General features: G+C 49.3%; 1 protein-coding gene across 1 annotated transcript in view; it reads left to right on the forward strand.

Moving 5' to 3' along the window:
• Nucleotides 1-17,903, forward strand: part of kcnk13a (potassium channel, subfamily K, member 13a) — a 41,462-nt gene extending 23,559 nt beyond the window's left edge. Inside the window, exon 2 of the mRNA XM_052013520.1 lies at nucleotides 16,946-17,903. Within this exon, the coding sequence (XP_051869480.1) occupies nucleotides 16,946-17,844 (899 nt within the window). The 3' untranslated portion in view covers nucleotides 17,845-17,903. The remainder of the gene's footprint in view (nucleotides 1-16,945) is intronic.
• Nucleotides 17,904-25,774: the final 7,871 nt, after the last annotated feature.

The raw sequence follows: 25,774 nt of genomic DNA on the forward strand, positions 1-25,774 counted from the left end.
GTACAAACTCCTTACAGACAGCGGCCGGATTTGAACCCAGGTCACTGGCGCTGTAATAGCGTTATGCTAACCACTACACTACAGTGCCTGCCCTAAAGGGCAACCTGATAGAAGTATATAAAGTATGAGTGGCTTAGACAGGGTAGATAGTCAGAATCTACATTTGATTTTCTTTTACCCTTCCGTTCCCCACAATATCCCAAAAATATCAATCCTGTAACCAGTTCATTTTATGGATTGCAGGAAACACAAGCCCAGCTTGTGGAATTACTTCTTTTAACACAAACCTTGGATGCACCTGCCGTTCTGGTGAATCTACACTGCCCTCCCTCCCAGGCTAATCAATCCTTCCTCAGGTCTCCCGTTCAGAGCTACTGGTACAGCTCCAGGTGTGGTCTAACCAGGGCATGGTGTGACTGTTTGACCCTCTGGTATTCAGGTCGCTGGTTAGTCAATGACCGGTGTGGATTTCCCTCTATCCTTCCATGGGAGGTGGGCATCAGTGCGATGTTGGTGGTGAGGTGTCTCCCCAAACCAAGGGACTCCCGCAGTCAGGTATCACTGGCTGAGGCCGGCGTTCATTGCTCACCCCTAACGCCTTTGAACCAAGTTTCTTGCTAGACCACTTCTTAGGGAAGTTAACCACGATACTAGAGTTCAGACCATGCATGGCAACATCTTGCCTCCTCAATTAGCAAAGTAGCTGAAGTTTCACGACAATCCTGTAGTTTTATGGTCAGGATACTGGTCCCAACTTTCCAATTGCAGAAATGATCTCACTAATTCTGATCGAGAAGATGAAATCATAAGGGATCCAAGTGTGTTGGCAAACTAGATCCAAAACTGGTTTGGTAATAGGAGGCAGAGGGTGGTGTCAGAGGAGTGCTGTTCCGACTGGGAGTCTGTGGACCAGTGATGTTCCGCAGGGATTGGTGGCGGCGCCATTGTTATTTGTAATACGTAGAAAGTGTTTCGGGTGAGAAGGTAAGTGGTCTGACCGGTAAGTTTGAAGACCACACGGAAACTGATGGAGTCCTGGAGAGAGAGGAAGGTTGTCTACGGACGCAGTGGGACATAGACCAGTGGGAAAGTTGGGCGGGAGCGGTGGCAATGGAACGTAATCCAGACAAGTGTGAAGCACGGTAGTGTAGCAGTTAACGCTATTACAGCGCCAGCGACCCGGGTTCAATTCCGGCCGCTGTCTGTAAGGAGTTTGGACGTTCTCCCCGTGTCTGCGTGGGTTTTCTCCGGGTGTTCCAGCACCCACCACTCTCTCTGTAAAAAAAAACCTCCCCCGCACCTCTCCTTTAAACTTTCCCCCTCTCACCTTAAAGCTATGTCCTGTCATGTTTGAAATCTCCACCCTCAGGAACTAGACTCTGACCAGTTACCCTATCTGTGCCTCTCATAATTTGATAGACTACTAAAATAGACTCCTTCTGTTGGATGGGTGTCTTGGGTGAGTGTAGGCCAGCCTCTCTTCCAGAAATGGCAACGGATGCTCAGTCAGTGGAGAGTGACAGACAGACAGGGAAAGACAGGTACCGTGACATAGGTTCTGTAGTACCCATGAATGGCCTTTGCCGTGTCTATCTCCCTTCACGTCTATCCTGACTCATTTTATCTCATTTACTTTGTGTTATGTGTTGGGATGTTTTTCATTCATGGCAGTTTTTATATTACCACCAGCCGTTGGTTACTGCACAGCCAACGTGTGCAGTGACTCTCCCCCAGCCTGACTAATGCCATCGACCTTTTTACAGACGCCCACACTCTGGCTGATGTCGAACCTCCGGACAGTAACTGCACCGATCTCCAGTTCGCTGAGTTTATCAGAAGTGTGTGTTTAACTGCCTGCTGATGCAAAGCAGCAGCTCAGTGGTTGGACTGCTCCGAAGTCCAAGTAAGATCGTCCCCCAGAGCAAGGCCACAGTCTGACCCTTCACTGCACATCCACCAACCCAGGGGTGCTTCATAGAACCGCTCTCACTTTTTAATTGTCCAGGCCTCTCCCTTTCTCCCCCTCTTCGCCTCTTTCTCCCCAGACTCTTGTACTCGAGCCCCCCTTTCTCTCTTCTTCTTTAGGTCTCACACCTCTCATTTATTTCTTTTTCCTCCCCCTCTCCTTTCTCTCTCTCTCTCCCTCCCTATGTCTGTCTTTCTCCTTTTGTGTCTCCGATCTCTCTCACACTCTCTTCCTGCCCCCCCTTCCCCATCTTCCTCTCTGATTTTGTCTCTCTCTATCTCTCTCTCTCTATCTCTCCGTCTTGAACTCTCTCTTTCCTTCCCCTCCTTCTGTCTACCCCATCTCTCCCTCACCTCTCCACCTCCATCTCTCCCTCCCTCCCTCTTTGCCTCTCATACTTTCTTTCTGCTTCTCTCTCCCTTCCCCCCATTCTCTCCCTCTCACTCCCTCCCACCTCCCTCTCCCCTCACCCCGTCTCTCCCCCTCTCCACTCCCACTCTCATCCCTTCCTCTCAGTATCTCTCTCCCTGCCTCTCTCTCTCCTCTCTCTCTCTCCCTCATACCTTTCTCTCTCTCTCCCTGCCCTCTCTATCTCCTTCCCTTTTCTCCTTATCCTTCTTCCCCTCTTTGCTCACTTCTCTCTGCCACCCCTCCCTCCTGCCCTTCCCCTCTCTGCCTGCGCTGCCTCTGTCTCTCCGCCTCTCTCTCCTTCCCTCCCTCTGCCCCATTCACACGTTCTCTCTCCCACCATCCCTCCCCCCTCTCTCCCCTTCCTCCTCACTCTCTCTCTGCCCTCCCCCATCTCTGTCTGTCTCTTTCTTTTGCCCTCCCCCCTCCATCTTCCCCATTCACGCTATCTCTCTGCCCTCACTCGGTCCTACCGTCCCTCCCCCTCGCTCTCCTTCCTCTCCCCCTCTCTCCTCCTCCCCCATGTCTCTCTCCCACCGTCTCCCCTCTCCCTCTCTCTCTCCCTCTCTCTCCCCCCCATCCCCTCTCTCTCCCCTACCCTCTCTCCTCCCCCTCTCTCCTCTCTCTCTCTCCCTCCCCTCCCTCCCTCTCTCTCTCTCCCTCTCTCTCCCTCCCCCTCCCTCTCTCTCTCTCCCCCCCATCCCCCCTCCCCTACCCCCCTCTCCTCCCCCTCTCTCTCCCTCTCTCCCCTCTCTCTCTCTCTCTCTCCCCCTCTCTTCCCCCCCCCCTCTCTCATTCTCACTCCCCCAACCCCCTCTCATTCCCTCTGACACCAGTCTGAGCAGCCTCCAGCACAACCTTACATGGAAGCCCCGGAGAATAGATCTGCTCACCAAGTGCAAACAACTAAGTTGTTTGCAACGATAAAACATTACCAGCAGTTGCGGCCGGCAGCAAGGCAGACCCAACACACACCAGAGAATGCTGCCTGCCTGCCTGCTGCCAAATCCTTTGCTTTCAGATCTTTATCCAGCTCCCTTTTGAATGCTTCAGTTCAATCTGCTCCTTGGCAGTGTGACCCACACTGCAACCACACACTACTTCAAAACGGTTTTCTGTCATCCCTCTCGCCAATCTTCATTCCATGACCCCTGGTTCTTGACCTATCCACCAATGGGAACAGTTCCTCTTTATTCTATTTATCTTTGATCATTTTAAATAGCTCAGATAACGTGACCTCTCTGCTTGCAGGCAGAATGATCCCAGCTTCTTCTGACTTCTCAACCCTGGATTCGTTGTCGTAAATCCCTGCTGTACCCACTCCACAGCCTTTGCATCTTTCCTGGTGTATCGACAGATATCACTGATCAGTGTTTTCCAAAGGTTCAGTGTGACTCTCTCGCCATCGTACAGCAAACAGGCCCTTCGGCCCATCAAGTCCACACCGACCATCAACCACCCATCTACACTAATCCTACAGGCACGGTAGTGTAGCGGTTAGTGTAAAGCTATTACAGCGCCAGCGACCCGGGTTCAATTCCCGCCGCTGTCTGTAAGGAGTTTGTATGTTCTTCCCATGTCTGCGTGGGTTTCCTCCGGGTGCTTCGGTTTCCTCCCACATTCCAAAGACATACGGGTTAGGAAGTTGTGTGCATGCTATGTTGGCGCCGGAAGCGTGACAACACTTTGTGGGCTGCCCCCAGAACACTCTACGCAAAAGATGCATTTCACTGTGTGTTTCGATGTACCATAGAACCATAGAACACTACAGCACAGAAAGCAGGCCATTTGGCCCTTCTAGTCTGTGCTGAAACTTTATTCCGCTAGTCCCATTTACCTGCACCCAGTCCATAACCCTCCAGACCTCTCCCGTCCATGTACCTATCCAATTTATTCTTAAAACTTGAGAGTGAGCCCACATTTACCACATCAGATAGCAGCTCGTTCCACACTCCCACCACTCTCTGAGTGAAGAAGTTCCCCTTAATGTTCCCCCTAAACCTTTCCCCTTTCACCCTAAAGCCATGTCCTCTCGTACTTATCTCTCCTAATCGAGGTGGAAAGAGCCTACTCACATTTACTCTGTCTATACCCTTCATAATTTGTAAATCTCTATCAAATCTCCCCTCATTCTTCTGCGCTCCAAGGAATAAAGTCCTAACCTGTTCAATCTTTCCCTGTAACTCAACTCCTGAAGACCCGGCAACATTCTAGTAAATCTTCTCTGCACTCTTTCAATCTTACTGATATCCTTCCAATAGTTAGGTGACCAGAACTGCACACAATACTCCATATTTGGCCTCACCAATGCAACCTCACCATAACATCCCAACTCCTATACTCAATACTTTGATTTATGAATGCCAGGCTGCCAAAAGCCTTCTTTACAACCCTGTCTACCTGTGATGCCACTGTCAGGCAATTATGTATCTGAACTCCCAGATCCCTTTGTTCCTCCGCACTCCTCAGTGCCCTACCATTTACTGTGTACGTCCTACCTTGATTTGTCCTTCCAAAATGCTACACCTCACACTCGTCTGCATTAAATCCCATCTGCCATTTTCTGGCCCATTTTTCCAGTTGGTTCAGATCCCTCTGCAAGCTTTGAAAGCCTTCCTCGCTGTCCACAATGCCTCCAATCTTAGTGTCATCAGCAAACGTGCTGATCCAAATTTACCACATTATCATCTAGATCATTGATAGAGACAACAAACAACAATGGCCCCAGCACAGATCCCTGAGGCACACCACTAGTCACAGGCCTCCAGTCTGAGGAACAACCATCCACAACCACTCTCTGTCTTCTCCCACACAGCCAATTTCAAATCCAATTTACAACCTTTCCATGGATACCTAGTGACTGAACCTTCTGAACTAACCTCCCATGTGGGACCTTGTCAAAGGCCTTACCAAAGTCCACGTAGACAACATCCACAGCTTTTCCTTCATCTACTTTCTTGGTAACTCCTCGAAAAACTCCACAAGATTCGTTAAACACGATCTACCACACACAAAGCCATGCTGACTATCCTTAATCAGCCCTTGGCTGTCCAAATACTTGTATATCCGATCTCTCAGAACACCTTCCGATAATTTACCCACTACTGATGTCAGACTCACCGGCCTGTAATTACCTGGTTTACTTTTAGAGCCTTTTTTAAACAACAGAACAACATGAGCTACCCTCCAGTCCTCCGGCGCTGCACCCATGGCTAAGAACATTTAAAATATATCTGCCAGGGCCCCTGCAATTTCTACACTAGTCTGTCTCAAGGTCCGAGGAAATATCTTGTCAGGCCCGAGGGATTTATCTACCTTTATTCGCTGTAAGGCAGCAAGCACCTCCTCCTCTTTAATCTCTATTTCCCTTCCTTCCATATACACTATGCCAGTTTCCTGAGTAAATACTGATGCAAAAAAACTGTTTAAGATCTCCCCCATCTCCTGAGGCTCCACACATAGACGACCTGTAAGGAGTTTGTACGTTCTCCCCGTGTCTGCGTGGGTTTCCTCCGGTTGCTCCGGCTTCCTCCCACGTTCCAAAGACGTACGGGTTAGGAAGTTGTGGGCATGCTATGTTGGTGCTGGAAACGTGGCGACACTTGCGGGCTGCCCCAGCACATTCTCAGTAACTCAAAAAGACGTATTTCACTGTGTGTTCCAATGTATCTTGTGCAGGTAGCACAATGTGTTCTTGATGAGTGCAGAGCAAACTCAAGGAGCTGAATGGCCTACTCTTTCCTATGTTCTTATGAATGGCAGCTCTGAGCGAGAAGCTGGTGGGTTTGTCCCGCTTCAGAGACCAACCCTGCTAGAGTGACACAAGTGTAGTCCTGGGGGAAAGCAGCTCTGTCGGTGGCACCTTGTTTAAACGGAGATGATAAGCCAGACCCCAGTTTGTTCAGGAGGGCCTCTGAGACCTCAAAGAAGAAGAGTGGGGAAATTATACTGGTTGTCCATGGCAACACTTACGTGGAATATACAGCCACTTCCACAACTAGTTTACGTTCACTTGGTCTGTCTGCTGTCTCTCTTCCTCTCGTGCGACATTTATCTCTTAGTTTACATCATTAAAGCAGCCAAAAACAGGAAACGATGCAAGTACTCGGCATACCAGCGGCGGCCTGGAAGGTCACCCTGGAACGCTCACTCTCCTGCTCTCATCACGGATGCTGCCCCGACTTGCTGGGGATTCCCAGCATTTTCTGTTTCCATTCTGGACTTCCAGCGCCAAAGCAAGTGGCCTGACTGCCATGGGAGCTTGCTGTGCAGTTCCAACACCATCGTACTCTTCACAAGAAAAACTTCATTGGCTGCAGACCACTCTGGGGACTGTAAAAGGCGCTATAGAAATGCACATTTCGGTCATGCCTGTCCGAAACAAAGACCAATGTCAGCACACGGGACAAACCTCCTCTAACTCTGGACATCTCTTCACCCTGTCTACTCTGAGCTGTTTTGGTACAAAGTGAGACTTGCTCTGAGCATGTAAAAGGCCCCCGTTAAAGACCATGGCTTTGCTGTGACGTAGAGTCATACAGCACAGAAACAGGCCCTTTGGCCCATCTCCCAGAGACTATCGATGTAGGATCATCATCGAGTCATCAAAATGTACACAGGAACAGGCCCTTACTGCCCACCTCGTCCACACTGAGTAACTTGGGACTCGAGGGCCTGAGTCACAGGGAGAGTTTGGGCAGGCTAGGACTTTATTCTTTGGAACATAGGTTGTGATCACAATCATGAGGGCATAGTCTTATTCCCAGGGAAAGAGGGAAACACACACATTCCCAGGAAAAGAGAACCAAAAACTAGAGGGCATAGGTTAGAGGGGACGGACTTAAAAGGGACCTGAGGGGCAACTTCTTCATGCAGAGGGTGGTGGGTATATGGAACGAACTGCCAGAAGAAGTGGTTGAGGAAGGTACAATAATGACATTTGGATAAGTACATGGATGAGAAAGGTTTGGAGGGATATGGGCCACATGAGGGCAAATGGGACCAAAAGGTGGGCACCTTGGTCAGCATGGACGAGCTGGGCCGAAGGACCTCTTTCCGTGCTGTGTGAGTCTATGGCTCCATGAGTGTGATGCCTTTCTACACTAATCCCATTTGCCTGCTTTAGGCCTGTGGCCTTCTACACCTTTCCTATCCCAGTACCTGTCCAAACACCTTTTAATTGTACCTGCTCCCACCCACCTTCCCTGACAGCTTGTTCCAGGTAACCACCGCCCTCTGTGTGAAGCTGCCCCGCAGAGTGCGTTCTCCCTCCTGGAGAACATCCCCAGCCTGCACACGGCAAAGCAAAGGCAGGAAATGCTGGGGATACTCAGCAGGTCGAACAGCATCTGAGGAGGGAGAAACAGAGTTAAGGCTTCCAGTCAATAACTCTTCAACAGAACTGGAGAATTGAGAAACCAAGTATGTTGTAAGTTGCAGAGAGAAGGCAAGGTGGTATTGGTATTGGTTTATTATTGTCACTTGTACTGAGGTACAGTGAAAAACTTGTCTTGCATACCAATCGTACAGGTCAATTCAATACATCCTATCTGGATGTATCACGCCTTGGTACGGCAACTGCTCTGCCCAGGACTGCAAGAAACTGCAGAGAGTTGTGGACACAGCCCAGCACATCACGGAAACCAGCCTCCCCTCCTTGGACTCTGTCTTTACCTCTTGTTGTCTTGGTGTAGCAGCCAGCATAATCAAAGACCCCACCCACCCAGGACATTCTCTCTTCTCTCCTCTTCCATCGGGTAGAAGATACAGGAGCCTGAGGGCACGTACCACCAGACTTAAGGACAGCTTCTACCCCACTGTGATAAGACTATTGAACGGTTCCCTTATACAATGAGATGGACTATGACCTCACGATCTACCTTGTTGTGACCTTGCACCTTATTGCACTGCACTTTCTCTGCAGCTGTGACACTTTACTCTGTACTAACTCAATGTAACTGCACTGTGGAATGAATTGACCTGTACGATCGGTTTGTAAGACAAGCTTTTCACTGTACCTCGGTACAAGTGACAATAATAAACCAATACCAATACCAGAGTGCATTGAGGTAGTACAGGGTAAAAACAATAACAGAATACAGAGTAAAGTGTCACAGTTACAGGGAAGTGCATTGCAGGTAGACAATAAGGTGCAAGGTCATAACAAGGTAGATTGTGAGGTCAAGAGTCCATCTCGTATAAGGGAACCATTCAATAGTCTTATCACCGTGGGATAGAAGCTGTCCTTAAGCCTGGTGGTACGTTCCGTCAGGCTCCTGTATCTTCTACCTGATGGGAGAGGGGAGAAGAGAGAATGACCTGGGTGGGTGGGGTCTTTGATTATGCTGGCTGCTTCACCAAGGCAGCGAGAGGTATAGACAAGAGTCCATGGAGGGGAGGCTGATTTCTGTGATGCGTTGGGCTGTGTCCACAACTCTGCAGTTTCTTGCGGTCCTGGGCAGAGCAGTTGCCGTACCAAGCCGTGATGCATCCAGATAGGATGCTTTCTATGGTGCATCAATAAAAGTTGGTGAGAGTCAAAGGGGACAAACGAAATTTCTTTAGCCTCCTGGGGAAGTAGAGAGACTGGTGAGCTTTCTTGGCCATGGGCGTCTAGGTGGTTAGACCAGGACAGGCTTTTGGTGATGTTCACTCTGGGGAACTTCAAGCTCTCAACCCTCTCGACCTCAGCACCATTGATGTAGACAGGTGCATGTACACCACCCCCTTTCCTGAAGTCAATGACCAGCTCTTTTGTTTTGCTGTCATTAAGGGAAAGATTGTTGTCATGACACCACGTCACTAAGCTCTCTGTCTACTTCCTGGGTGTCCCTGACAGATTGAAGATGAGGGTTGTTCAGGGAGCACAATATGTTCGGCAAATAGGCGAACAAAGAAAATTTGGGAAATGCTGGATTTTCACCTGAATCTGAGGTGTCGGAATGATGGGTCCAGTATGATAGGTCGGTTTTGTGCTGGGGACGGAGCTATGACAGCTAGGCAAGGCAGGAACACACAGAACACGCAGCAGTTGAGGCGGGGAGAAACACAGTTATGTTTCAGGTCAAAGACCTATCATCAGAACTGCTTCTCTCCGCACAGATGCTGTCTGACCTGCCAATTGTTTCCTTAGCACGACTCATGCCAGGTATCCAGCATCTGCATTGTTTGGCTTTTCAAGAGCTGTTGGAAAGTGGTTCCCCAGTTGCAGAATTTGTAATAAACTGACCAGCTGAAAGCCAGCAGTCATTTATAGGCACTGTGTTGGGCTCTTGAGTGACTTCATGTTCTTGAAAATGAAGTCCATCTATCAGTTATATAAAGGCTAAAGTTTTAATAACTCACACAATGGTGAATAACTGAGCTAGAATTTGAAGTGAGAAACAAAGGACTGCAGCTGCTGGCACCTAGATGATGCTGGAGGAGCTCAGCAGGCCAGGCAGCATCCGTGGAGAAAAGCAGGTGGTCGACGTTTTGGGTCAGGACCCTTCTTCAGGACTGAAGGTAGGAAAAGGGGAAGCCCTGTATAAAAGAGGGAAAAGCAGAGCAGTGAAAAGAGGCGGGGTGGACTCAGGGTGGTGATAGGTACGTTCAGGTAAGAGAGTGATAGGCAGGTGTGGGGGAGGAGGAGACAGCAGTCGCCGTACCAAACCGTGGGTGGTGAATCTCTGGAATTCTCTGCCCCGAGGGTGGTTGAAGCACAGATCATTAACCCGGAGGTAGATAAATATTTGGAAGATGGAGGACTTGAGGGCCATGGGGAACTGCACAGGAGAGGAGTTGAGGCCAGCATAGATCAGCCATGATGGTATTGAGAGGCCTGGTGACCTACTCCCCCCCCTCTGCTTTTGTACATCTTTGGCAAAGGTCAGTTAGCCTGTTCTTCTGTTGTGAATTCTTTGTTGTTTTATTGAGTAGTTACTGCACTCGAGGTAGAGGGAGGAATGTTGGCAGAGACAGCGACAAAAAGTGCCGGCTTCCCTATAAAATGGGACCACCTCAGTAAGCAGAAGGCACTGCAGCTCAACAAGGACTGGCTCAGCTTCTGAACGGGAACAGCAATCGGATATTTTGCAGGCACTGTCTGCATCAGTGTTCATTACTGAGCTCCCAGCCATCACAACTCTTTCTACAAGGCGTCTAGTGGCTGCAGCACCCGTTTAATCACTGAAGGAGCGTAGAATGCCGTGCCTTCAGACTTTCACATTCACCATGACATCCGTGGCAATTTGCTTCTGAAAACAAGCTCTAATCACACCAAAACGATCTTGTGAGGGAGCTGGTGAGCTTCAGTTCGTTGAGCAGAGTAAGTTATCTGCGAGCTTCCTCTGATCTAATCTCTGACTGATAAAATGTTGTCATGAGCTCTTCCGTTGAAGATGAAGTACCGGAGGCTGAGGTTCACTGTGTTTGATGGGAGTTCCAGGCTCTTCACTCCTACCTAAGTGGTGCCTTGCTGATTGACCTCTCAATACTCAATTGCTCTTGCTTGTTGATGTGGTAACAGAGCATCCAGTCGCGAGTGCGTCTGCTGGCTCTGTAGGGAAATGCATTGCTGATCCATTATTGAACCAGAGACTCATATGGGGGCATTGAGTATAAGAGTCAGGAAGTCACGTTGCAGCTGTATAAAACTCTGGTTGGGCCGCACTTGGAGTATTGTGTGCAGTTCTGGTCACCCCGTTACAGGAAGGATGTGGAGGCTTTGGAAAGAGTGCAGAAGAGGTTCACCAGGATGCTGCCTGGATTAGAGGGCATGAGCTATACGGAGAGGTTAGACAAACTTGGGTTGTTTTCTCTGGAGCGTCGGAGGCTGAGGGGAGACCTGATAGAAGTTTATAAGAGAGGCATAGAAAGGGTAAACAGTCAGAATCTTTTTACCCAGGGTAGAAATGTCTAATACTAGAGGGCATGCATTTAAGGTGATGGGGGAGAGTTTAAAGGAGATGTGCGGGGCAAGTTTTTTGTTCAGAGAATGGTGAGTGCCTGGAACGGGCTGGAGTAGTGGAAGTATATAGAACATAGAGCACCACAGCACAGTACAGGCCCTTCGGCCCACGATGTTGTGCCGACATTTTATCCTGCTCTAAGATCTATCTAACCCTTCCCTCCCACATAGCCCTCCATTTTTCTATCTTTCATGTGGCTATCTAAGAGGCTCTTAAATGTCCCTAATGTATCTGCCCCCACAACCTCTGCTGACAGTGCGTTCCACACACCCACCACTCTCTGTGTAAAAAAACACCCCTGATATCCCCCTTATACCTTCCTCCAATCACCCTAAAATTACGTCCCCTCGTGTTAGCCATTGTCGCCCTGGGAAAAAGTCTCTGACTGTCCACTCAATCTATGCCTCTCATCATCTTGTACACCTCTATCAAGTCACCTCTCATCCTCCTCCTCTCCAAAGAGAAAAGTCGTAGCTCGCTCAACCTATCCTCATAAGACATGCTCTCCGATCCAGGCAGCATCCTGGTAAATCTCCGCTGCACCCTCTCTAAAGCTTCCACATCCTTCCTATAATGAAGCAGATGCAACAGTGGCTTTTAAGAGGCACTTAGATAAGCACATGCATGTGCAGGCAGAGGGGATTATCGTGTTCGGCACAGACATGGTGGGCTGAAGGCCTGTTCCTGTGCTGCACTGTTCTATGTTGTATCTAGCACAGAAACAGGCCCTTCTGCCCACCATGTCTATGCTGAACCTCAGCCACCCATTTACAACTTCCACTTTTTATTCACCCCACATTCTCATCAACTTTTCCCTGCCCCCCCCCCCCCCCCGTCCCCGGGCCAATTAACCCACCCACCCGCACGTCTTTGGGATGTGGGAGGAAAGCGGAGCACCCGGGGGTGGATGGAGAATGTGCAAACTGCACACACGCACGCACACACACACAGGCACACAGGCACACACACACACACACACACACACAGGCACACGCACACACGCACGCACACACACACGCACACACACGCACAGGAACACGCACGCACACACGTACACACACACACAGGAACACACATGCACGCACGCACGCACACACAGGAACACACACGCACACACACACACAGGAACACACACACACACACAGGCACACACACACAGGCATGCACACACACGCGCGCACACACACACACACACACACAGGAACACACGCACGCACACAGGCATGCACACACACACACACACACACAGGCACACACACACAGGCACACACACACACGCACACAGGCATGCACACACACACATGCACACACACAGGAACACACACACACACAGGCACACACACACAGGCATGCACCCAGGCACACACGCACACAGGCATGCACACAGGCACACACAGGCACACACACACGCACACAGGCATGCACACAGGCACACACACACACACACACACACACAGGCACACACACACACATACAGGCAGCACCCAAGGTGAGGATTGAACTCAGGTCTCCGGCACTATGAGGCAGTGTCTCCACCAGCTGTGCCACTGTGCTGACCCCCACAGCCTGGGAGAGGAATAAGAAACTTGTGTTTCACTGAAAATCTCAGTGGCATCAGAACATCCCAAGCTGCCTCACCGCCCATGAGGTTCCGGCGGTGGAGATGCCAGCTTGTGCATAGCAAGGTCCCACAAGAAAAAAAAACAAACAACGTGATAATCTGCCTTCAAGTGTTGCTGAGAAATGGACATTGACTGGAACAACTCCAGTGTGTACACGGAGGAATACCACCCTTTTATCTGCTCTGTCTGAGGGGCAGATCTTCTAACACCTTATCTACCAACCCAGGGGAGCACCTATTTCTCCCGGGGGTGCGGATTTCTTTCCGCATCCTCAAGATGTGCTGGTGGGTGACTTGGCCTCCGCCAGTTACCCCTTCGTGTAGGTAAGTGTCAAAAACAAAAATCAAAAGAGGGGAGTTGATGGGGAAGTGAGAGAGTATAAACTACAGGGTGCAGAAAAATAAGAGCGGGGAATGGTAGGAATTAGAACTGAGCCGAGGGCAGAATGACCTGCTTCTTTGTCATTGAAAGATAAGACAGAGGCACTTTACAGCACTGTTGTCTTTGAACTTCTGGTCAAGTGGCTTGAGTGGGAGTTGAACCCACAACCTCTTGACTTGTAAATGAGCGTCATAGCCACTGAGAGAATAAAGGGACTTTGCGAATGCGGAGGATGCTAAGCTCATTTGTTTTAGTTGCTTGTGTCAGGAAATGTCTCAAAACAATTGTTGATCCTCCTTTATTTTAAGAAAAGGACTCGTTGGCCTCTGCCTATTGGTATTGTCTTATTATTGTCGCATGTACCGAGATAACAGCGAAAAACTTTGTTTTGCAAGCCATCTACACAGATCATTTCAAAGCATAAGCACTTTGAGGTAGTACGAGGTAAAGCAATAACAAAAGGCAGAAAATGGTGTTACAGTTACAGAGAAAGTGCAGTGCAGGCAGACAATAAGGTGCAAGGGCCATGGCAAGGTAGATTGTGAGGTCAAGAGCTCATCTTTAACGTACAAGAGGTTCGTTCAAGAGTCTTATAACAGTGGGATAGAAGCTGTCCTTGAGACTGGTGGTACATGCTTTCAGGCTTTTGTATCTTCTATCCAATGGGAAAGGGGAGAAGAGAGAATGCCCGGGGTGGGTGGGGTCTTTGATTATGTTGGCTGCTTTACCAAGGCAGCAAGAAGTGTAGACAGAGTCCATGGAGGGGAGGCTGGTTTCCGTGATGTGCTGAGCTGTGTCCACAACTCTCTGCAGTTTCTTGCAGTCCCGGACAGAGCAGTTGCCATACCAAGCCGTGATGCATCCAGATAGGATGTTTTCTATGGTGCATCGATAAAAATTGGTGAGTGTCAAAGGGGACATGCCAGATTTCCTTAGCCTCCTGAGGAAGTAGAGGCGCTGGTGAGCTTTCTTGGCCGTGGCGTCTACGTGGTTGGACCAGGATAAGCTGCTGGTCTAACTGTCGGTGGTGCTGTGGGAGTCATAATCTTGTTCTCTGATGCAGAGGTTTGTGGCTTGGAGCCTTGAGCCTGAGAGTCCACTGCAGAGGAGCCATTAAACTGAAGCCCAGTCTGATCTCTCAGCTGGTTGTGGAGGGTCCCGGAGCAGTAACACAAAGGAGATCAGGAAGCAGACATGTACCGACCAAAGTCAAACTGGCCATTATCACGTTTCTAGATTGGGATCGTTGTGTACAAGCTGTCTGCTGTATTTCCTACATTACAGAAGTGACTGCAGTTCAGAAGTGGCTGTAAGGCGGAGGTGTATGGCTCTCTTTAAAGGCAGGTCTTTCCAATTTCAGGTAACCCACGTCCTTGGTGCTCAGCTCCCACACACACTCATCTGTACACCTTCTCTTCTTCTCCCCTTGTTCACTTTTCCCATCACCTCTCCCAGCCTGGTTCCTTCTGTCCATCGTCCCTTCCGCATTTGGTTCCCTGTCACCCACCAGCCTCTGTCCCTCCCCCTTCCCTGCCCACACCCCCTGACCCATAAAGGCATAGAACCATAGAGCTATCGAGTCATACAGCACGGAAACAGGCCCTTCAGCCCAACTCGTCCATGTTAACCCACTTGCCTACCTGAGGTCGTCCCATTTGCCCGTGTTTAGCCCGTATTTTAGCCCATATACATCAAGCTTTTGTATCTTCTGCCCGATGGGAGGGGGGAGAAGAGAAAATGACTGAGGTGGGAGGGGTCCTTGATTCTGTTGGCTGTTGAGGGGAGGGGAGGCTGGTTAGCAGGATGGACTGGGCTATATTCACAACTCTCTGCAATTCCTTTGCAGATGACACCAAGGTTTGTTCAGTTGTGGATAGTGTAGAAGGTTGCTGTAGGTTTCAACAGGACATTGATAGGATGCAGAACTGGGCTGAGAAGTTGCAGATGGAGTTCAACCCAGAAAAGTGTGAAGTGATACACTTTGGAAGATCGAATTTGAAGGCAGGATACAAGGTTAATGGCAGGACTCTTAGCAGTGTGGAGGAACAGAGGGATCTTGGGGTCCACGTCCATAGATCCCTCAAGGTTGCCGCACAGGTTGATAGGGTTGTTAAGAAAGCCTATGGTGTGTTGGCCTTCATTAGTCGGGGTATTGAGTGATGTTACAGCTCTATATAACTCTGGTTAGACCACACTTGGAGTATTATGTTCAGTTCTGGTCGCCTCATTATAGGAAGGATGTGGAAGCTTTAGAGAGGGTGCAGACGAGATTTACCAGGATGCAGCCTGGACTGGAGAGCATGTCTTATAAGGATAGGTTGAGCGAGCTAGGGCTTTTCTCTTTGGAGAGAAGGAGGATGAGAGGTGACTTGATAGAGGTGTACAAGATGATAAGAGGCATAGATCGAGTGGACAGTCAGAGACTTTTCCCCAGGGTGACAATGGCTAACACGAGGGGACATAATTTTAAGGTGATTGGAGGAAGGTGTAAGGGGGATGTCAGGGGTAAGTTTTTTACACAGAGAGTGGTGGGTGCGTGGAACACGCTCCCTGCAGAGGTTGTGGGGGCAGATACATTAGGGACATTTAAGAGACTCTTAGATAGACAAATGAATGATAGAGAAATGGCGGGCTATGTGGGAGGGAAGGGTTAGGTAGATATTAGAGCAGGATAAAATGTTGGCACAACATTGTGGGCTGAAGGGCCTGTACTGTGCTGTAATGTTCGACTTTCTTGCGGTCCCGGGCAGAGCAGTTGCCGTGACGTATCCAGATAGGATGCTTTGTATTGCACCTGTGACAACGTCTACTGCCCTGCCCTCGTCAATCCCCCATAGAAACCTCTTCAAAAAACTCAATCAAATTCATGACACACAGACACAAGACTATTGAACGGTTCCCTTATGCAATGAGATGGATTATGACCTCACGACCTACCTTGTTGTGACCTTGTACTTTATTGCACTGCACTTTCTCTGTAGCTGTGACACTTTACTCTGTACTGTTACTGTTTTTACCTGTACTACATCAATGCACACTGTACTGACTCAATGCAACTGCACTGTGTAATGAATTGACCTGTACAATCGGTATGCAAGACAAGCTTTTCACCGTACCTCGGTACAAGTGACAATAATAAACCAATACCAATACCAATGCTGACAATGCCTAATCAGTCCTTGCCTTCCCAAAGGCGAAACGTTGACTTAAGATAAGATGAGATAAGATATCTTTATTAGTCACATGTACATCGAAACACACAGTGAAATGCATCTTTTGCGTCGAGTGGTCTGGGGGCAGCCCGCAAGTGTCGCCACGCTTCCGGCGCCAACATAGCATGCCCACAACTTCCTAACCCGTACGTCTTTGGAATGTGGGAGGAAACCGGAGCACCCGGAGGAAACCCGCGCAGACACGGGGAGAACGTACAAACTCCTTACAGACAGCGGCGGGAATTGAACCCGCGTCGCTGGCACTGTAATAGCGTCGCGCTAACCGCTACACTACCGTGCCCGCCCTTTTGCCTCCACAGACGCTCCCTGACCCGCCGAGTTCCTCCGAACGCTCCGCCGGTTGTTCCGGGTCTTCCTGCGGCAGTAACATGTCTGTCCTTGTTCCAGGTTTCGGGATGACCACTCCGGCCACGGCGGGCGGGAAGATCTTCCTGATATTCTACGGCCTGGTCGGCTGCGCGGCCACCATCCTCTTCTTCAACCTCTTCCTGGAGCGGCTGATCACGGTGCTAGCCTATGTCCTGAAGACCTGCCACGAGAGGCAGCTGAGGAGGAGCGGCGTGCGGCCGCAGTTGGACGTCCAGGAGGGTGGGGAAGGGGCCGGGGCAGACAGCTTGGCCGGGTGGAAGCCCTCCGTCTACTATGTCATGCTGATCCTGGGCTTGGCCGCCCTCGCCATCTCCTGCTGTGCTTCAGCTATGTACACCCCCGTCGAGGGCTGGAGTTACATGGACTCCATCTACTTCTGTTTTGTGGCCTTCAGCACCATAGGTTTCGGAGATCTGGTCAGCAGCCAGAACATGAGGTACGACCACCAGGGATTTTACCGCTTTGCTAACTTTTTGTTCATCCTGATGGGGGTGTGTTGTATTTATTCACTATTTAACGTTATATCCATAGTCATTAAGCAGTTCCTCAACTGCACCTTGAGGAGGTTGGAATGTAGATGTTGCCAACGGTGCCGGCGGAAACTCCTCCAACCGGGCCGCAACGCTGTCCTGCCCGGCGTGCTCCGCACCCGGCGGAAGATCTCCATCGAGACGGACGCCTTCAACGAGAGCGAGGTGGCCGACGGCCGCAGGCAGTCCGGGGAGATGATCTCCATCAGGGACTTCCTGGCCACCAACAAGGTCTCTCTGGCCATCATGCAGAAGCAGCTGATGGAGACGGCGAGCGGGCACCCGAGGGCGGGCGGTCCAGGCCCCCGCCCCAACGGCTTCAGCGAGGGGGTTGGGGCGCTGGCCATCATGAACAACAGGCTGGCGGAGACCAGCATGGACAGATGAGACCAGCCCAATCGATTAACCCTTTGTGACTGCTGAGTTTTTTCCAAACAATAATTAAATATTGCAGGATTATTATTGAAAGTCAGCTTCGGTCTTTCACCCCTCACCTTGGAACTATGTGCGCATCTCTTGAGACTGTGATATTATTATTGGTTTTCAGGAGACATGGTTGGAGACATAAAGACCTGGTTGTCACATGTGCCGGGATACAGTGTAAAGTTTTTGTTTTAGAACATAGAACAAGGAACATAGAACAGTACAGCACAATACAGGCCCATCGGCCCACAATGTTGTGCCGACCTTTAAACCTCGCCTAAGACTATCTAACCCCTTCCTCCCACATATTCCTCTATCCTCCATATGCTTATCTAGTAATCTCTTGCATTTGACCAATGTACCTGCCTCCACCACCGCCCCAGGCAGCACATTCCATGCCCCAACCACTCTCTGGGTAAAAGTACCTTCCTCTGTTATCTACCTTGAACTTCCCACCCATTACTTTAAAGCCATGCCCTCTTGTTTTGTGCATTGGTGCCCTGGGAAAGAGGCGCTGGCTGTCCATTCTATCTATTCCTCCTGATATTTTGTATACCTCTATCATGTCTCCTCTCATCCTCCTCCTCTCCAAAGAGTAAAGCCCTAGCTCCCTTAGTCTCTCCTCATAATCCATACTCTCTAAACCAGGCAGCATCCTGGTAAATCTCCTCTGTATCCTTTCCAACGCTTCCACATCCTTCCTATAATGAGGCGACCAGAACTGGACACAGTACTCCAAGTGCGGTCCAACCAGAGTTTTATAGAGCTGCATCATTACCTCATGGCTCTTAAACTCGATCCCTCAAATAAAAGCTAACACCCCATAAGCTTTCTTAGCTATCCTATCCACCTGTGAGGCAACTTTCAGGGATCTGTGGATATGGACCCCCAGATCCCTCTGCTCCTCCACACTACCCAGTATCCTGCCATTAACTTTGTACTCTGCCTTGGAGTTTTGTGTGCCATCCAGACAGATCATTCCGTACATCAGTCCATCGAGGTAGTTGAATGCAGAAGGGAGACACGACACTGCAGATGCTGGAGTCTGGAGCAACACACAAACACTGGGGAACTCAGCAGGTCAGGCAGCATCTGTGGAGGGAAATGGACAGTTGGTGTTTCGGGTTGAGACCCTTGGTCTGGACTAGAAATGCAGAATGCAGAATATCGTGTTCCAGTTACAGAGAAAGTGCAGTGCAGGCAGACAATAAGGTGCAAGGGCCACAACGTACTTCTCCTCCCTCCCGTTGGGCAGACGATACAAAAGCTTGAGAGCATGTACCACCAGGCTCAAGGACAACTTCATAGAACATAGAACACTACAGCACAGTACAGGCCCTTCAGCCCACAATGTTGTGCTGACATTTTATCCTGCTCTAAGATCTATCTAACCCTTCCCTCCCACATAGCCCCCATCCCACTGTTAGCAGACTCTTGAACGGACCTCTTATACACTAAAGATGAACTCTTGATCTCTCGATCTACCTCGTCGTGGCCCTTGCACTTTACTTGTCTGCCTGCACTGCAGTTTCTCTGTAACTGTAGCACTATTTCCTGCATTCTGTTCTCCTTTTTACTACCTCGATGTACTTACGTGTGGCATGACCTGTCTGGATGGCAGGCAAAGGCTTTTCACTGCATCTTGTCACATGTGACAATAGTAAACCAATTACCAATTACGGGGTAGATTGGGAGATCAGGAGTCCATCTCTTAGTGTATGAGAGGTCTGTGTTTGAGAGACATGGGACGTTCCCCCTGATTTATTTCTGGTGTGGGGTGGCACCAGGTGGTTGTGTCCACCATCACACTCACCAGGGCCATCCAGGGAGTGCAGAGGTTGGGTGCTTGTTGGCCAGGCCGCACCCTGATGCCAGCTTCCTGCCCAGTGCTGCGAGGTGTGGTGGTGTTCAGAAGGTTGACGGACACTCTGCAGTGCATCGTCCTCTTGTGATTTTGATGCAGCAACCTCGTTAACATTGGACGATGGGCTGTGGAGTGAGCCAAATGGCCTCGCGCCACCAGGATGATCGCTTGATATCAGGTGGACACACGTGATCTCCCACCTGCTCCCCTTCCGTTGGCCTGCCAACACCTCACAGTGTCCAACCTGCCCTCACCAACTGGCCGGAAGGGAGTGGCACAAACGCACTTCCTTCCTGCTGTGCTAGAGAGCTCAGGTGCATGTGTGCACATGCAAAGTGTGTGCAGGAGGGAGCGAGTGTGTGCAGGTAGCTTGTGCAAGTACATGGGGAGAACAGAACCAGACTGTCTCTGAGAACTGCCCAGTATAAAGCCAGTTCCTTCAGGCTGCAGCAGGGAGGTGCTGTGGGTCCCTCCCAGAGCCTGAACCTACTGGTAGTGTGATCGTCTTCAAGAGCTGTTTGAAGACACAAGAACACAAGAAATGAGAGCGAGAGTTGGCCATCATTCATCAAGCCTTGGCTGATGTTTTACCCTAGCACCATCTTCTACCACTATCTCCATATCCCTTGATTCCCTGAATATCTGGAAATCTACTGATCTCTGTTTTGAATGTTCTTAATGACCAGACCTCGAGAACAGAGAATTCCAAAGTTTCACCCACCTCTCAGTGAAGAAATTTCTCCTCACCTCTGTCCCAAACTGTCTGCCCCGTATTATGAGGCGCTTCACCCTCTGCTCCTCAGTCAGGAGGAACACCTTCCCTGCGTCCAGAATGAGATCTCCCCTCGTTCTCTAAACGTGAGAGAACATAGTCCCAGTCCATCTCTCCTCATGAGGCGGTCCCGCCAAGCCTGGAACCCGTCTGGTGAATCTTTGCTGCGCGCCTCTCTGTGGCAAGTACATCCTTTGTTCGGTCAGGAGACCGAATCTGCACACAGTTCTTCAGCTGCACCCACCAAGGCCCTACGCTGTTGCAGAAGGACTTTCTTAACCCCGTACTCAACTCCTCTTGTGATGAAGGCTAACATACCCCTTGTCTTCCCAATCACTTGTTGACTTTCAGCGACTTGTGGGGAGAATAAAATGGGTCAGGGTAGGATTTGTGTACAAATGGGTGGTGCAGACTCAGTGGGCTGAAGGGCCTGTTTCACATCATATAAGTCAGTGATAATAAAACTGATTCTGATAACTCTCTATGACTCAATGACGTGCCCACCTAGACCCCTATGGTTCAAGACCACCCAGTCCCTCACCATGTAACAATGACATGAATCTCAGTGGGATTGTGAGCTTTGAGGGGCATGGGGAGAGGCTTCAGTGATTTAAGCAAATTGAGGGGGTCGGCTCACAAATGGATGACCCAGGACTTTTTCTGTATTCCCATCCACTCACCACTCACTCATCTTGGTTGTGAAGGGTTGGGATTGGAGAGGGGCGATGAGGCAGCTTCAAGTGTGTGACACTCAAACATACCCAGTCCCAGCCATTCCCTCTCATCGGCCTTGTCCCGGTTTAGTTTTGCGTTCAATCGAACAGCATTGCAACGTTCCAGTCCCCACCCCCTGACCCTCTGCTCCATTAGGCAGAGTTGGCGGACATCACAAGGAGGCTTCCCGTTGGACATCAGCGGAAGAACCAGGGAGGTCGGCTTGGAGACACTCGTGGGGCATTTAATGTTTATCTGAGACAGCCTCAGTTTAAAGTCTCAAGCAGATGGGTTGATAGGATTTTTGACGTAGAACATAGAACAGTACAGCATAGGAACAGGCCCTTCAGCCCACAATGTCTGTGCTGAGCATGATGCCAAATTCAACTAATCCCTTCTGGCTACACATGATCCATATCCCCCCATTTCCTGAATATTCATGTGCTTGTCTAACAGCCTCTTGACCACCACTGTTGTATCTGCTTTCGCCACCTCCCCTGGCAGCCCGTTCCAAGCACCCACCACTGCAGGTAGCAGGTTGTACAAGACACCGGTGAGGCCGCATTTGGAATACTGTTTTGGTCACCCTGCTACAGGAAAGATGCCATTAAGCTGGATAGAGTGCAGAGGAGATTTACAAGGATGTTGCCGGGACTGAGTTATGGAGAGAGGTTAAGTCGGCTGGGACTTTTTTCATTGGACCGTAGGAGAATGAGGGGTGATATTATAGAGGTGTATAAAATCATGAGGGGCATACTTAGGGTGAATGCACACGGTCTTTTTCCCAGGGTTGGGGAATCAAGAACTAGAGGGCAGAGGTTTAAGTGGAACCTGTGAGGAGCAACTTTTTCACCCAGAGGGTGGTCAGTATATGGAACAAGCTGCCAGAGGAAGTGGTTGAGGCAGGTACATTAACAACATTTAAAAGGTACTTGGACAGGTAAGATAAGATATCTTTATTAGTCACATGTACATCGGAACACACAGTGAAATACATCCCTTGCCTAGACTGTTCTGGGGGCAGCCCGCAAGTGTCTCCACGCTTCCGGCGCCAACATAGCATGCCCACAACTTCCTAACCCGTACGTCTTTGGAATGTGGGAGGAAACCAGAGCACCCGGAGGAAACCCACGCAGCCACGGGGTTTGCGTAGAAACACTCTACGCAAAAGATGCACTTCACTGTGTGTTTCGATGTACATGTGAATAATAAAAGAAATCTTTTTCCCATGTCACCTGTAATGAGCTATGAGGAGAGGTTGGACAAACTTGGATTGTTTTCTCTGGAGCGGCAGAGGCTGAGGGGAGACCTGATAGAAGTTTATAAAATTATGAGAGGCACAGATAGTGTAGACAGCCAGCATCTTTTTCCTCAGGGTAGAAATGTCAAATACTAGAGGACGTCATTTAAGGTGAGAGGGGAGAAAGTTTAAAGGAGATGTACAGGGTAAGTTTTTACACCGAGAGTGGTGGGTGCCTGGAACGGGCTGCCAGGGGTGGTGGTGGAGGCAGATACGATATTGGCGTTTAACAGGCTGATGGACTAATGCAGGGGATGAGGGGATATGGATCATGTGCAGGCAGATAAGATTTAGTTTAATTTGGCATTGTGTTCGGCACAGACATCACGAGCCACAGGGCCTGTTCCTGTGCTGTACTGTTCTGGGTAATTCTGGCTGGAAATCTTGCTCCATTTCAATCTCACGATTGTAATAATCTCTGTTAACTTACCTCTTGGACATCTACTGCTCTGAAGCAACTGAACTACTAGGTCTGGACAGACATTGCTGCTGAACGGGAAGGTATCCAGGACTGCTCAGGTACTGCATCCATAACACAGACTCTATTTATTGCAGGTTATTAATCCTATTTAACCTACTCTGATCGGATGTGCATGCATCCCTCTGCGTCAGGAGGGCCCTCCTGCAAGTCTCACCTCAACCTTCCTTGCTCCAAGTTTCCTCACACCCAAGTTTCATTATTCCAGTTTCTGCAGTAGACTGGACGTGGGGTGGGAATTCTGGAGTCAGCCAGCTCCAGGCCCCACTTAGCCAGGACTGCTCTTATTGGTATTGGAATTGGTTTATTATTGTCACTTGCACCGAGGTACAGTGAAAAACTTGTCTTGCATATTGATCGTACAGATCAATTCATTACACAATGCATTGAGGTAGTACAGGGTAAAAACAATAACAGAATACAGAGTGAAGTGTCACAGCTACAGGGAAGTGCATTGCAGGTAGACAATAAGGTGCAAGGTAGATTGTGAAGTCAAGAGTCCATCTCATCGTATAAGGGAACCGTTCAATAGTCTTATCACAGTGGGATAGAAGCTGTCCTTGAGCCTGGTGGTACATGCCCTCAGGCTCCTGCCTGACAGGAGATGGGAGATGAGAGACCATAAAAACGTCGACTGTTTATTCCCCTCCACGGATGCTGCCTGACCTGCTGAGTTCCTCCAGCACTTTTCGTTCATTTCTCCAGATTCCAGCATCTGCAGAATTTTTTGTATCTTCACCTTTATCCATGTGTACACTACATCTGCCTCATAGGTTGACGATCAGAGGCGAGGGATTTAAAAGGGACATCGGGGGCAGAGTCTTCACGCAAAGGGTGGTGTGTATTTGGAATGAGCTGCCAGAAATACTGGTTGAGACGGGCACATTAGCAACGTTTAAAAGCCATCGAAAAAAGTACATAGATAGGAGGGGTTTAAGAGGGCTATGGGCCAAACGTGGACAGATTGGGCTAGCAACACGGTATGGACAAGTTGGGCCAAAGGGCCTGTTTCCATGCTGTATGGCTCTATGATTCTATTTGCCAACCCTGTCAATTTCCTGAAATGACTGCATCGTCCTCACAACTTACAATCCCACTGAGATTCATGTCATTAACAAACTTAGAAATATTACACCCAGTTCCCTCATCCAAGTCATATATAAAATAGCTGAATAGCTGGGACCCAACACTGACCCCTACTGGCATCCCCCAGTGACCACCTGCAACCCCAAATATGATCCATTTACTCCTCCTTTCTGTTATCTGTGTGATGACCAATTTTCAATCCATGCCTGAGTATTTCCCCAATACCATGTGCTTTAACTCTGCATGTGCACTCCTTCTGTGGGAGTTCTTCAATGACCTTCTGGAAATCCAAATACACCGCATCCACTGGTTCTCCCTGACCTATTTTATGACTTGCATGGTCAAAAAAAAACCCAGGAGGTTTGCCAAACATGATTCTTTTTCATAAATGCATGTTGTCTTAGAAGGATGAGGGGGGATCTCATTGAAACCTACTGAATATTGAAAGGCCTGGGTAAAGTGGACGTGGAGAGGATGTTTCCAGTAGTGGGAGAGTCCAGGACCAGAGGGCACAGCCTCAGAATAGAAGGACGTCCCTTTAGAACAGAGATGAGGAGGAATTTCGTGAAGCTGTGGAATTCGTTGCCACAGACGGCTGTGGAGGCCAAGTCATTGGGTGTATTTAAAGCGGAGGTTGATAGGTTCTTGATTAGTAAGGGCGTCAAAGGTTACGGGGAGAAGGCAGGAGAATGGGGTTGAGAGGAAAAAATAAATCAGCCACGATCGAATGGCAGAGCAGACTCAATGGGCTGAATGGCCTAATTCTGCTCCCACGTCTTATGGTCTTGTCTAATCTCACTGATATTTTCTCAGTGTCCTATTATAACCGCTTTTATAATAGGCACTCAGATTAGTCTTACTGCTGTCGTTAAACTAACCAATCTGGACTTACCTCTTTTTTCTCTCCCTCCTTTATTTTTAAATAAGGTCATGGATGATCCAGTTATAACCTCCTCCACATTGCGACTTTACCTGTGGTAATCTTTCACCTCTTTGCTTTTTAAGAATCTCTGCCTAAAAATATGCAAAGACTTTGCTCCCACTACTCTTTGAGGAAGAGAATCAGAATCAGATTTGTTATCCCTGACTTATGTGACGTGAAATGTGTTGTTTTGTGGCAGCAGTACAGTGCAAAGGCATAAAATGACTATAAATTACAAAACTAAATAAATAGTGCAAAAAAGGAATAACAAGGTAGTGTTCATGGGTTCACGGACCATTCAGGAATCTGATGGCGGAGGGGAAGAAGCTGTTCCTGAATCATTGAGTGTGGGTCTTCAGGCTCCTGTACCTCCTCCCCGATGGCAGTAACGAGAAGAGGGCATGTCCCGGATGGTGAGGGTCCTTAGTGATGGATGCCGCCGTCTTGAGGCACCGCCTCTTGAAGATGTCCTCGACGGTCCAAGACTCACAACCCTCCCAAAGAAAAGATATCGCCTCATTTGTCTTAAATGGGTGACCTCTTGTTTGTAAAATGTGTCTCTTAGGTCTAGATTCTGGCACAGGAGGAGACATCCTCTCCATATCCTTCATGTTCTGGCTCATCCAGGGCTTCTTAAACATGGTGAAGGCTTCTGTCTCCACTACCCTGTGAGTTCCAGACTATGTATCAGCGAGTATAAAATTAAAACTCATCCCGACTACTGAGGCATCCAGACAAAACACCAACTGAGCCCATCA

The sequence above is a fragment of the Pristis pectinata genome, chromosome 1, assembly GCF_009764475.1.
Source record: "Pristis pectinata isolate sPriPec2 chromosome 1, sPriPec2.1.pri, whole genome shotgun sequence".
NCBI classification, from domain to species: domain Eukaryota; kingdom Metazoa; phylum Chordata; class Chondrichthyes; order Rhinopristiformes; family Pristidae; genus Pristis; species Pristis pectinata.